The 12302-nt window shown below is 38.4% G+C and overlaps 1 protein-coding gene across 1 annotated transcript; it reads left to right on the forward strand.

Moving 5' to 3' along the window:
* Window positions 1–346: 346 nt before the first annotated feature.
* Window positions 347–12215, forward strand: LOC110378319 (protein FAM91A1). Its single transcript, XM_064038140.1, has 19 exons — window positions 347–557; window positions 696–780; window positions 1037–1144; window positions 2126–2227; window positions 2591–2772; window positions 3514–3614; window positions 4197–4374; window positions 4665–4798; window positions 5135–5237; window positions 5361–5465; window positions 5540–5626; window positions 5956–6134; window positions 6436–6602; window positions 7211–7456; window positions 8243–8389; window positions 8670–9301; window positions 9537–9640; window positions 10036–10105; window positions 10230–12215. Exons 1-19 carry the CDS (start codon window positions 486–488, stop codon window positions 10338–10340), a joined length of 2913 nt encoding a protein of 970 aa, XP_063894210.1. The 5' UTR covers window positions 347–485; the 3' UTR covers window positions 10341–12215.
* Window positions 12216–12302: the final 87 nt, after the last annotated feature.

A 12302-nucleotide genomic window follows, 5' to 3' on the forward strand; every position in this document is an offset into this window, starting at 1 on the left:
ATCATGTTAGATAGATTCATCGAAAACAATATTTACAGAATTTATTTTTAATCGATCGATTGTCTTTAACAAATCATGGCAACTTTAAAACCAAAAGTCAAATCAATGACAGATGGAATTGACAGTGGATATTTTTGGTTCCGTTCGAAAACGTGGTCTTTGAACCAATTCGTTTTATCAAATAATGGTAAAAATATTACTTTCATCAGTGATTAAATGTTTATATATTAATAATATATCTCATATTGTTTGAGTTTACGCTTTGAAAGGTTTTAAAATGAATTCATGTTTTTTTTTGTAAACTGAAACAGTGGAATTCAGTGTTCAAATACTTTTGCTAAAGGTTTTGAACGCACTACTGGACTGGTATTTGCTTGCTTGCTTTTACTATCAAAAAATATTTTGTGCAGTTTCTCCATTTATCCAAGGCCGAGTTAGTTGCTATCAATGTAATAATTTAATCTATATTTAAATGGTCAAGTACCATGGAAGACGAAATTGAAGAATGTATTAGAAAAAAGACACAATGGTCCCAATTGCCTGGGCCTGTGAAAAAGGTAAACTATAAAAATGTTATTGTTTTACAGTCTCAACGGTAATGATGTTTATCTTCGTTAATGAGGGAACTTAATAAGTGTGGTTATAGATAGGGAAATGACACAAGTGCCGTATTTTGCAATGTTTTGATGTTTCAGCTGTTGGGTGATTCTCCCAAAGAATATGAGAGGTACATATTCGAGTTCAGTATTAAAAATCAATTGAGGTACAGAGGAAGTCTGGGTGAGTGTCTGCTGACCTATTGACCACGTTCATTATATAAATATCCCATATTTTGTAGTAGGAAATAGCAATTCTCTTTTCACTATAAAATTAGTATTCATTGACCTGCTTATTATCTGCAATATTTTATTATATTGACTATTCTGTTGATAAATAAATTTTATTTTCCCAAGAGATTATTTATTTTATTTATTGCATACATCAGTACAGATAATAATTAATATTACAGTATAATATTAATATTGTTTATTGACAGTGCGGACGGTTCGCAAAGATGAGAAGAAATACTATGAGACGCTGGTGCAGAGCAGCATACAGAGACTCATGCTCTACCCCTATCACCTAGCTGACATGATTGTTAAAGGTTTGTTATTAGCAGTTTAAGTTATAAGATTTCCAGTAAAAATAATCAGTGTATTTCATATATTCTCATGACTAATATGAAATAAGTCATACAGAAAACTGTTCGAAATTGGGCGAAATTCTGTGTAGGTCTTTATTTAAATGATGGATAAAGCTATTATTTTGACCCAATGAAATACTGTTATTCATTTGGAGTACTTATGCTATAAAAATAATCTTACCTTTATGTACACTGGACAAGATTTGTATGCTAAGAAAATTACATGTTATTTGTCAAATCAATACATTTTCCTTACTTGCAATGTAAAATATTTGTACTAAGAATGAACTCAGGTACACATAACTTACATTCATACTATAGTTAGTGCATTTGTTCAGTAAGTTATACAATGGGCTATTGTATACGCTTAGAAATGAATCACTGACATTGAATTCAATAAATACTTATCAGTTCCTTCTGTTATCATATAATTTAGTTAATAAAATAAACTGTAGCTAGCCAGAATACTCCAAGAATATCAGAAATTGAAACATTACTTGACAGACATTAAATGATTGCAATCATCATCATCACTTGTCTATCTTTTCCCAACTATATTTCGTGTTGGTGGCCTGTCTGGCTCCGCGTATACCGTTGAAAGCGCGTCGTAGCGCATTTGAAGGCAACAATTTAATATAAACCTTAACTACCTTGATATACAGTCTACAAACGCTGCGCGCGCATGCTCTTCGACGCTCTCGCGCGCGCCCGAGCGGCTCATACGAATTTATTCTTTTGTAGACCGTATGTCAAGGTAGTTAAGGATCATATTAAACTGTTGTCTTCAAATGCGCTCCGACGCGCTTCCAGCAGTGTGCGCTGAGCCTATTACTAGATGCAGTTGAGTATCAATGTCTTATGGAGCAACCGCCTATCTGACCAATAAATATTATTTAAACAAACTATAGAAATATGAAATCAACTATTTTATTTTATTTGCAGGTTTAAGAATAACCCCATTCATTTACTATGTGGAGGTGGTAGCTCTGCTCATAGAGCTAGAAAAGAGTTATGATACCATGCCCAATTTTACTGCAGCAGACTGTAAGTATTGTTTCAACTTGGTTATATAGTATTTCAATATTATGGTATACTTGTGACTTCGCACTTATTTCTTCTTTTTAGGTACTCCTAATAAACTCCATTACGTACTACTTCTATGTGCTCTCTCATATTCTCCCTTATATGTATATCTTATACATATGCTGCCTTTTGCACTACCCTATGTACATCCTTATTATACTCCCCCTGTGTAGACCATTATGTACTCCCCCACATACACCCTTTTCAAAAAATATATTTACTAAGTTGTAAAAACGATATCGATCTAATTTTCAAATATAATCTGTTATAATAAAAAAATAATCTTTTCTGAAACACAAAAAATAAAACCAAATTTTTCCCCAGGCCTCAGACTGCTCGGTATTGGTCGAAACGAGTACCTAGAGCTAGTAGCCAAAGCCAGGTCGCTGGGCCGTCGTGGTAAGGCCAAGGCGATCCGTGCGTTACTGCCCCGCGTTCCTTTAAACATACCTATGCAGCCTTGGTGGAGAGTCGAATTGGGATATGTGTTGGAAGACGATGTTAAGGTAATTTCAACCTTATTCTGTTGTTGATTGAAGTTAATTTTGTGTGACATTTTTTAATCCTTGTTTTTGAGTATTGATCTAAACTGATGTGCTGATGCGATTTTTGTTTTGTATGACCAACTTCCAAATAAGTATTGAAAAGGAAATATATGAGGAAGGAAAAGTGCTGCATTCTTTTAATATACCTTTTTGTGTGCATAAAGGTAAAAATAAACACAAAAAAAACTTTTTTTACACATGTATGAAGACTACTACTTACTAGTCGTGGTGGCCTAGTGGGCAAAGAACCAACCTCTCGAGTATGAGGGCGCGGGTTCGAATACAGGTCAGGCAAGTACCAATGCAACTTTTCTAAGTTTGTATGTACTTTCTAAGTATATCTTAGACACCAGTGGCTGATAAAAAGGTGAAGGAAAACACCTTGAGGAAACCTGGACTTATATAGTCTGAAATCACCAACCCGCATTGAGCAAGCGTGGTGATTAATGCTCAATCCTTCTCCGTGTGAGAGGAGGCCTGTGCCCAGCAGTGGGACGATAAATAGGCTGTAACTAACTAACTATGAAGAAAGTAGATGCCAACTTTTCTGTAAATTTAATATGATTATTTAATTTAGTATTTTTTTAAAATTGCATTCTTATCAATGAATATTTTGTATCATTTGGAAGTTGGTTGCTATCTACCGTTTTAATAAATCTGAGTTCGATTCGACACTAATCGCATCGCTTGTCTCCACTCCAGCCTCTAGGAGAGAGCGAGAGAGCGCTAATAGACTTGCTTATCGACCGCGGCTCGCAGACGGCCGGTACTCTCGACTACCATGTCGTCAAGACTTTGTACAGGTATGATATTAACTTGCATGATGGCATTTATATTTTTATGCTTAAATGGTTAAACTGCCGAAACAATAGAAGTTGAATTTGATATGGCGATAAAAAGACAATAAATACTCTAGATGTTTTTACTACTTTATTATTTGACCGCGTGAATATGTGTTGTAAAAAGTTATCTATCTCAATCTTTATATTTTGCTGTCTAGATTTTGTCAGTTATGAATGAAATACTGATAACATTCTGTAGGTATCGAAAATCAAAACTTTTCAGCGAATAGTTATCGATTCTAAAATAACATTACAAATCTTAGCATGCTTTGCACGGCCGACCATGTCCAGTCACAAGTAATAAAAATCTTTCACCCCGTTTCATAAAGTCTACATTACCATGACAATGTGATCTCTTTATAGCTCACTCGATTCCCATGCAAAGAAATCTGAACCTTCTCACTATAACTTAAAGTCTAAAGTCTCCCAGCAATGACACCACATTGATCTCTCCACAGATTCTTATACAAACAAATGTGAACCTTCGTACCTTCACATAAAGTCGACATTCCCTTATCAATTTGTCCCTGTATCTCTCATCAGGCGTGGCCTAATCTACCTGGACGTGCCAATAACAGCGGCGGACAAAGTATCGGTGCCGCCCCTAAAGGGGTTCGTCATGAACCGCATAGCCGGCGATTATTTCGAGACTTTGCTGTACAAAGTGTTCGTTTCTATTGATGAGCATACCAGTGTGGCTGATTTAGCTGCGGTGCTGCAGGTTAGTGGGGTGATGACTTTATTTTTGACTATTCATAAGAAGATTGAAGTCAACTTTTCAAGTTAATAATGTTATGCTTTAATATAGCAAAGAAGATGTAGTTTACAGGTTTTCTGCCTAGATGCTCCAAAATACATAAATTGAATGATGATATTTTTCTTATCGTGTTTCTTATAAGTTTTGACACACCTCTACTAATTTTAGATCAAATTTGTATACAGTTGGGTGTAATTTTAATGCAACTCTTTGGGGTTGAACAGTCATAACTAGGTGTATACTTCTGTTGTCAGGTGGAATGCGAGCTAGTAAAACAAGCAGTATCGCTATACTGCCGGTTGGGTTTCGCCAACAATCTGCAACCACCCCCCGTGGCGCCGCAGCACCCCTCCTGGCGGGAAGCCGTCACCACGCACAACCATCAGCCGTGAGTACCTAAATAATAAATGCCAATGTATAGGTGAAAGTGGAATAAGCCGAAATGAAATGGGGAATTTGTAGACTTCTTTAAAGTAGAATCTGTAAAGTAGAATAAGTCAAAATCAAAACCCAAATCTTTAGGACATTATAGGAATAGTACACTAGGTGGTGTACTATGTGTGTCTTTTTAGTAAATAGAGGAGTGTATAATGGGAAGGGAGAGTACATAGTACGGAAGGGAGAACATAGGGGGAGTATCTACAAAAGGGGGTATATAAGGGGCGTACCTACATAGGAAGAGTAAGAAATAAAACTCAACATTTTGTGTTTGTCCTACCCACAGGTACAGACAAATATCTCCGTTAACGTTTGATCCTAACTTAGATGACGACGCGATACAAATGGAACCCATTATTCTAAAACAAACGCCGTCTACATCCAAGCAGGTTAGTTTAGTTCACGTTAAAATCCTTAACTGCATATGAAATTCATAATTTTGCGCTAGTCACATCGAAAACTTGACCAAATTGAGACCTTTTTTGTATATTTTGACATTGATATTTTTGTAGAGTCCAGAAGAACAGGTGGAACCGTCTAAAAACGGTGGTCAAAGGGTAGCAGTATTATTTGACTCGACGCTAGCTGCTTACCTCATGATGGGTAACTTGTCTCCGGTATGTATCTCTTTATATATGTTTATTTGAGAATTTATAGTGTAGTTGTGAATATTATTGTGATATTATTTCAGGATCTAAAAAGTCATGCGGTAACGTTGTTCGAAGTTGGCAAGCTTCCTGACGAAAGTCTTGACAGTCTACTCATGGAACTTGACAAGGTGAGCAGATTTTTTATATGTTTTATGTTAGGGCCCTATACCATTCAATTTTATAGACTGCTCAAACATCATTCTTTGTCTGTCACACTTGCGTAGACGCGTAGATGGCAAAAATACTTAAATAAAGACTTAAGTAACGTTTGAATATTTCGAGGTTATTCTAATCTTATTCTCTTTTCATTCGTCGAACAATAAATGTGACTTTATCTGTAGGTAATTTATTGACAGTGGTTTTTTAATAGCAGCTTTATCATTGGCCAAAGAAAGCGTTCTACCATCTATAATAACAACATGGCGTCTCCTAAATGTATTCTTATTTCAAACTTCAGGTTGTAGCCGACCCAGAGATAGAAGGCGAAGCTCGTCGCTACCTCGCAGCGGCTGCATGCTTGCGGATAGCGCTGCGAACATTGCGACCTAAGCTGCGGCCGCTTGATCTGCTGCGCTGCGAAGCGCTGCATGCGCTGGGCGCCGCTGCACGGACGAGGTTGCTGTCTACTAAGTACAAGTGAGTGATATGTTATAGATGTTCTTGTATAATTTATTGAAGTAGGCCATATTGGACAAGCAATGCAAGTTTACGGAAACTATATGTGAATAATTTTCAGAACATCAAAGTTTCAGTCTTTTATTTACTTTGATAAAGTACGGTGCCATCCGAGTTTTGCATATTCTCTACCGTCTTGACGTAGCTGGTTTTTGACTTGACTGTGTTGAACGAGCACGAGGCCGTAACACTGCTACCGCGAGCTACTCTCCGAAGGCCAGCTTATGGACGGTCATTGATGCTGACTTTTCTTCTTCTACAGACTGGCGATATCAACAGCGCCGCTCTGTCGCGAGGCCCGCGCGGGGGCAGCGGCGGGGTCCCTGCCGCACGTGGGCCCCGCGCCGCCCGAGGCACACACGCCGTGGATGCGCCTCTACCTCTACCACGTCGCCGGGTATGGACCACCCACGCTGCTGCTTACTAAGGGTGAGTGCAATATAGAATAGATTCGATAATAGGTTCGTATCAATGAGGAAATTTTACTCAAAGCAATGTCAGTTAAATTGGAGAGGGTTGTTCGAGGTTAGAATAAGTGTGAAGCCAGCAGTAGACCACTTTATTCATCATCTCTCGAGCAACTATGTTGGGGTCGGCTTCCAGTCTTACCAGATGCACCTGATTACCAGTGCTATACACTGCACTACTACTACAGGAGCGACTGCCTATCTGATCTCCTCAACCCAGTTACCCGGGCAACCCAATACCCCTTGGTAAGACTGGGGTCAGATTTACTGGCTTCTGACTACCCGTAACGACTGCCAAGGAGTTTAAATGACAGCCGGGATCTGCAGTTTAACGTGCCATCCGAAACATAGTCATTTTTGTCCAAGATACACTTAGAAAGTACATACAAACTTAGAAAATGTGCATTGGTACTTACCTGACCTGTAATCGAACCCAAGGGTCATACTTGTGAAGTTGGTGCTTTTACCCGCTAGGTCACCACGACTTTTAAGTAGGTCCATTTACGGTTGGAGTAAGAATGAAACCAGCAGTAGGCCCCTTTACTAAACTTCCCCATCATTGTATATCAGGCACACAACTTCGCGGGGTCCCACGCCTACTCCTAGGCTACTCGCGGCTCTCAGTATCATGGTGGGGGGCGGAGTCCGCACTAGAAGGTGCCGGCGCCGCCGCAGGAGCCCTGGGTGCTGCGGCGGCGTTACTGGCGGCGCGGTCGGCGCTCCGTCGCGGGCCCGTGCTGCTGCAAGCTGTGGGTGTCAGGCAGCCCGCGCCGCTGAGGCATCTTATGTTCCCGCCTGAAGCTGATACTTGTCCAGGTGTGTTGTTGTTAATGACACGATATTGGTACTCGCTTGTATACTACACCTATGTACTGCCTTATTCTCCTGTTATACATTTACTCTATATTCTATATTATATTCTCCCTTTTGTAGTTTTCTTATATACTAAAACCACCTTCTAAAATCCCTATGTACACCAATTATGTACTCACTTATCTATTCGCCCTATATATGTACTTCCTAACGAACTCCTCTATGTTCTCCCTTATGTCCGTGTATATTCTGCCATATTGGATGGATATGTCTACAGCCTTTTTTGTATTTATTTCGATAAAACTTATTTAAAAGTCGGTAAACACAAAGTGTACTTTTCCCCAGGCTGCCTAATAAAGTCGCTTGATACAACAGCTCTTTCTCCCATCTATTGCTTTTTATATCATCTTCACACCTACTCCTTCTCGAACTTCCCTTATATACTTCGTTATGTTACCTATAACTAGGGCTGCCATCCGTCCGGGTTTCCCCGGATTTGTCCTCGTTTAGAGGCCGTCCGGGGGGCGTCCGGGCGGGGTTTCAAGAAGTGTCCGGGGAAAACCCAGACACTTCATGTAAGGAAGCACCTTATTGAATTTAAGTATATGTTAATAGTAAATGGATTACAAATTAGGTATTATTTTGTTTAAAAAAAACTGTACTCGTTCGGGGAAAAAATGCGTTTTTCGCCAAATGTCCGGGTTTTTTTTAATGTTTGTCCGGGTTTGGCGAAATTCGAGATGGCAGCCCTACCTATAACACCTGTATAAAACCACTTTATTTCTTCAGAGTCTCAGGCAATGTGGTCTCGTCACGCGGGTCTGCGGCGGCTGCTGCGGCGGCTGCGGCTGTGGCGCTCGGTGGGCTACGTCACGCTCGCTGATATCGGCGTGCCCGACCTCGGCTGTGCTCGCCCGCCAGCTACTGTGCAACTAGGTATAGTGAGGTTTTACTCTATTTGCTCTGAAGGTTTAGGAGTTACAGGTTTCATAATCTTACGTAACTTAACATACCATCAATAAAAACTAAAACCTTCTCGTATCTAAATCGCTTATGGTGAATTCTTAGAAGTTCTAACATGTTACTTACGTATTTTTACGGAAGCAACTTGCAAGAGTTGCAAGTGGGGTAAGACATGTTACAAAACATACTTTAAATTCAAAAACATTCAAAATTAAATTATTTTACTAAATTAAATGCTCTTTTCCTTTTCCAGTTCCACAAAGAAAGAAAAAAGAAATCTGCGGCATGGCGAAACCTGTCAGCGAAATATCCCTCTCATCAACAGAATCGACGGAAAAATACACAGAGGAGTACTCCAAAACGCTCACCAGGCTACAGTCACCCATCGAGTCACACTTCGCTGTCACCCCGACTACTGAGAGCAAAAACAGTTCACCTGCCAACGGGTTCACCAGCGCTGAGTGCGGACAACTGTTATGTGACGAGTTAGACAACTTAGCTCTCGATGACGTCACTAAACACGCACACAGCAAAGAGTCTATTGCTTGCAGTGACGACTTAGTCCCCATACATTCGTCATCGACAAGCATTGAGGATCTCAAAAGCGAGAAGAAGCATTCCAAAGAGCATTCAACGAGTAAAGAGTCTATAGCGTCCGATGATTTGGTACCGATTCATTCTTCGTCGGTCAGTAGTGAGAATTTGAGTAAGAAGTGTGATAGGTCGTCGGTGAGTGCTTTGGAGGACTTGCTGAGTCCTGCGGAGGAGTCCATCTCGATGTTCACGCAGCTGAGCGACAAGCTGACGGAGATGTCGGCCGCCGAGGGGGACAGCGGTGTGGATACTGCGCATTATGTGTCCGATGATGAGGCTTGTAAACCTGAGGTATGTGTGTGTCAGGTATTATGTGGGCTTGAATAATTTTTACTAATTAAAGTGCTTCGTGTGTCAATTTCTCTCGGTTTTAACCGGCAACGTCAGAACGAGGATTAGCTTTTTTTCTTTGCGTTTATTCCCTAATTTCTCGCCTTGAAAAGTTGTTGTAATTTAATTCAACCGTAAGCTTCAGTTTTTTTGTAAAACATTAATATAATTTTGTAAAATAAATTTAATGTTTCAGAGGTGGACGATAGTAGACCTACAGTTTGGTATCCCGCTGTTCGACGAGGCGCTCTGTGAGAAGATATGCAAGTGCTTAGTGGAACGAATAGCTAAACCTGAATTGTAAGTTATTTTCTATAAATCCAAACTAATATTATAAATGCGAAAGTAACTCTGTCTGTCTGTCTGTCTGTCTGTCTTTCTGTCTGTCTGTCTGTCTGTCTGTCTGTCTGTCTGTCTTTTCTTCACGCCTAAACTACTGAACCGATTTGTGTGAAATTTGGTACAGACATAGTTTGAAACTTGAGAAAGGACATAGGATAGTTTTTATTACAAAAAAAAAATAAAAAAAAATATTCCGGACATATAGCGCCATCTATTGGTCAAATCAAAAATCTGTTGGTAGTCACTACTCCACGCGAACGAAGTTGCGGGCGAAAGCTAGTATTACGATAAATGTGTAATACATTTTTTTCGGAGTTAAATATGGATAGTACTTTATAAATGTTTTTTTTCAGATTGGATAAAGTGAAGGAGGACAATGAATTCATTCGTTCAGATATATTGAAATTTGTGTCACAGTGTCAGGTAAATATAACCATAGAAAAATAGAACCATTATCATTCACATCTTAACTGGTTGTGAATAAGATTTAAAGAATTGATAAGACTGCTTATATTAATATAATTCAGCTTTATTTGTAATATTTCAGTACTACCCTGGTGAAGACATGGGGATCGTAAAACGAGGTACATTAGTTCCTCTACCAAGGAAGAACCTGGCCTTCGAGAACGGCAGGATCAGCGAGTGGACCGGCAAGTGAGGCCGTCTCCCTCCCTCGCACCACATCCACCGCTAGAGCGATAGAGACAGATATACGCTTGTCGTGCCGGATTCGAGCTTTACTAGACGTTTTGTAGAATGTTCTTATTTTGAATGTTGTATTTACAGTGGAAGTCTATGGTAATGCTAAAGAAAATTATTATTTATCATAGATTTTTTCGTTGTTGGAAAAACAACAGAAGCCATAAATATAGCGTGTTTATTTTGAGATAGAATATAATGATTGAATATATAAAAATATATAAGAGATATTTTAGTTAGATAATATACTTGAACATTTATCTTAGAAAATAGATTTATCAAAGAGAGGCAATATTATTTTTAATGCAAAAATTGAATTTGTATTCCACTGTAAACACAACATTAGTTTTGCGACTAAACCGCTTCCATTCTATTTCGTATGAAGAGACAAAAGTAAGAGATATTCAAAGAGTATGTATTTATTTAACATGCTCTATCTGTAAACTATGAAATATATTACAAACAAAGAAATCTACTTAAAAATGTTTAGATACTTTGCGTACGCGCATTTCACGCATCGGTGTTCATAGAATATTTAGTCCTATATTCATTTATGACAAAAGAAGAAGGATAATATTATGAGTAACAAATACATGACGCTGTAAAACGATTCCATTGAAAAATCTGTAAAAACATATACATTTTAATGTGCAAATCTGAAACTGTGAAACTGTGTGTCTTACGTACATGTGCGGAATATGTGGCGAGATGAGCATGAAGTACGTATATACCTATATCTGTGTACTACATTGAGTCAATTTGATACAGAGATTTCAAATATATTTAACATCCAGTTCTGACAGTCTGGATAGGTAGGGTTTCAGCCCTTTCACACTACCGATTATTGCCGCGCGGAGAATTCTAGTTTGTGCAACTGTAGTGTGAACCGACTTTTAGTTTACAAACATACTGACTGCACCATAACGCCATCTTAGTTATAAAAATATTCCATATTAAGATAAATAAATAAACAAATATATTAAACGAGAAATTAATATAAATATAACTAGTTATATTAAGAAATAGGCTCTATAACTAAACTAAATTTTAACTAAATGTGCAACTGTAATTTTATTTAAAAAAACTCGTTTTTATTTACACAAATTGTCAGTATTGTATTTGTTACCTATTCATTATGAATCAGAGATTTATTTATTGTTATATTTGTACTTATAGATGCGATTTTATGACTCCCTTTTTTTTTTTAAGATATAAAATGTACAAAATGTCTGTCTGTGTTTGAGTAGTGACTGTCTGATACTACGATTGGTTGATAGCTACTACTGGCACTTATGGTGCGTGTACACGGTGCATGTAGCTGGAGCAAGTTAACATGCGCAAGTGACCCGCGCGCACCATACAGAGGACGCGGGTACTAGCTTGCTTTGGTACTTGCGCGAGTCGCTAGATCCGCACGTTTTTAAAATACATTTAACCTGCGCAAGTGTCTCAATATGCGCAAGCTACTTGCACCGTATATGAGAGTCACAGTAAACTTTATTTCTGGTTAACCCTAAAGTCACCGTCACTACTCAAATACTTTTGCATAGTTAACTATTACACCCTATGTGGGTTGACGGCCATAGCTTATACTACTAGGAAGTATCCGTCCCTTATGCCTCGACCACACTTTGAGATTGAATCCGTCAATTAGAAGAGAACAGTAGATATATTATGTTTCTTTCGTTTATTTATTAAAGTTAATCAGCAAGTGTGGTTACGCCATAATACAAGCACTCTTATTTGCTTGTCATTTAACACAAATTAATCAACATTTATGTTTTATAGCTTACTTCAGTTTTATAATAAGATACAATAAAGTATTTGTAAATAATGAAGGAGTTTTATTTATCGCGGGAAACTTCTTCCCGTATATTACTATATTAATAAGGTATAGTCCAGCTTCTCAACAGTGAAGAAA

This window comes from Helicoverpa armigera, chromosome 15, assembly GCF_030705265.1.
Source record: "Helicoverpa armigera isolate CAAS_96S chromosome 15, ASM3070526v1, whole genome shotgun sequence".
Lineage (NCBI taxonomy): Eukaryota > Metazoa > Arthropoda > Insecta > Lepidoptera > Noctuidae > Helicoverpa > Helicoverpa armigera.

Bases quoted from the DNA above. Each gene is read 5' to 3' on its own strand.
- LOC110378319 (XM_064038140.1), top strand. From the start codon at position 486: ATGGAAGACGAAATTGAAGAATGTATTAGAAAAAAGACACAATGGTCC. The intron at 2,773-3,513 runs GTAATTTCAACC...TCTCCACTCCAG, and splicing joins TGTTGGAAGACGATGTTAAG to CCTCTAGGAGAGAGCGAGAG. The intron at 5,627-5,955 runs GTGAGCAGATTT...TTCAAACTTCAG, and splicing joins TACTCATGGAACTTGACAAG to GTTGTAGCCGACCCAGAGAT.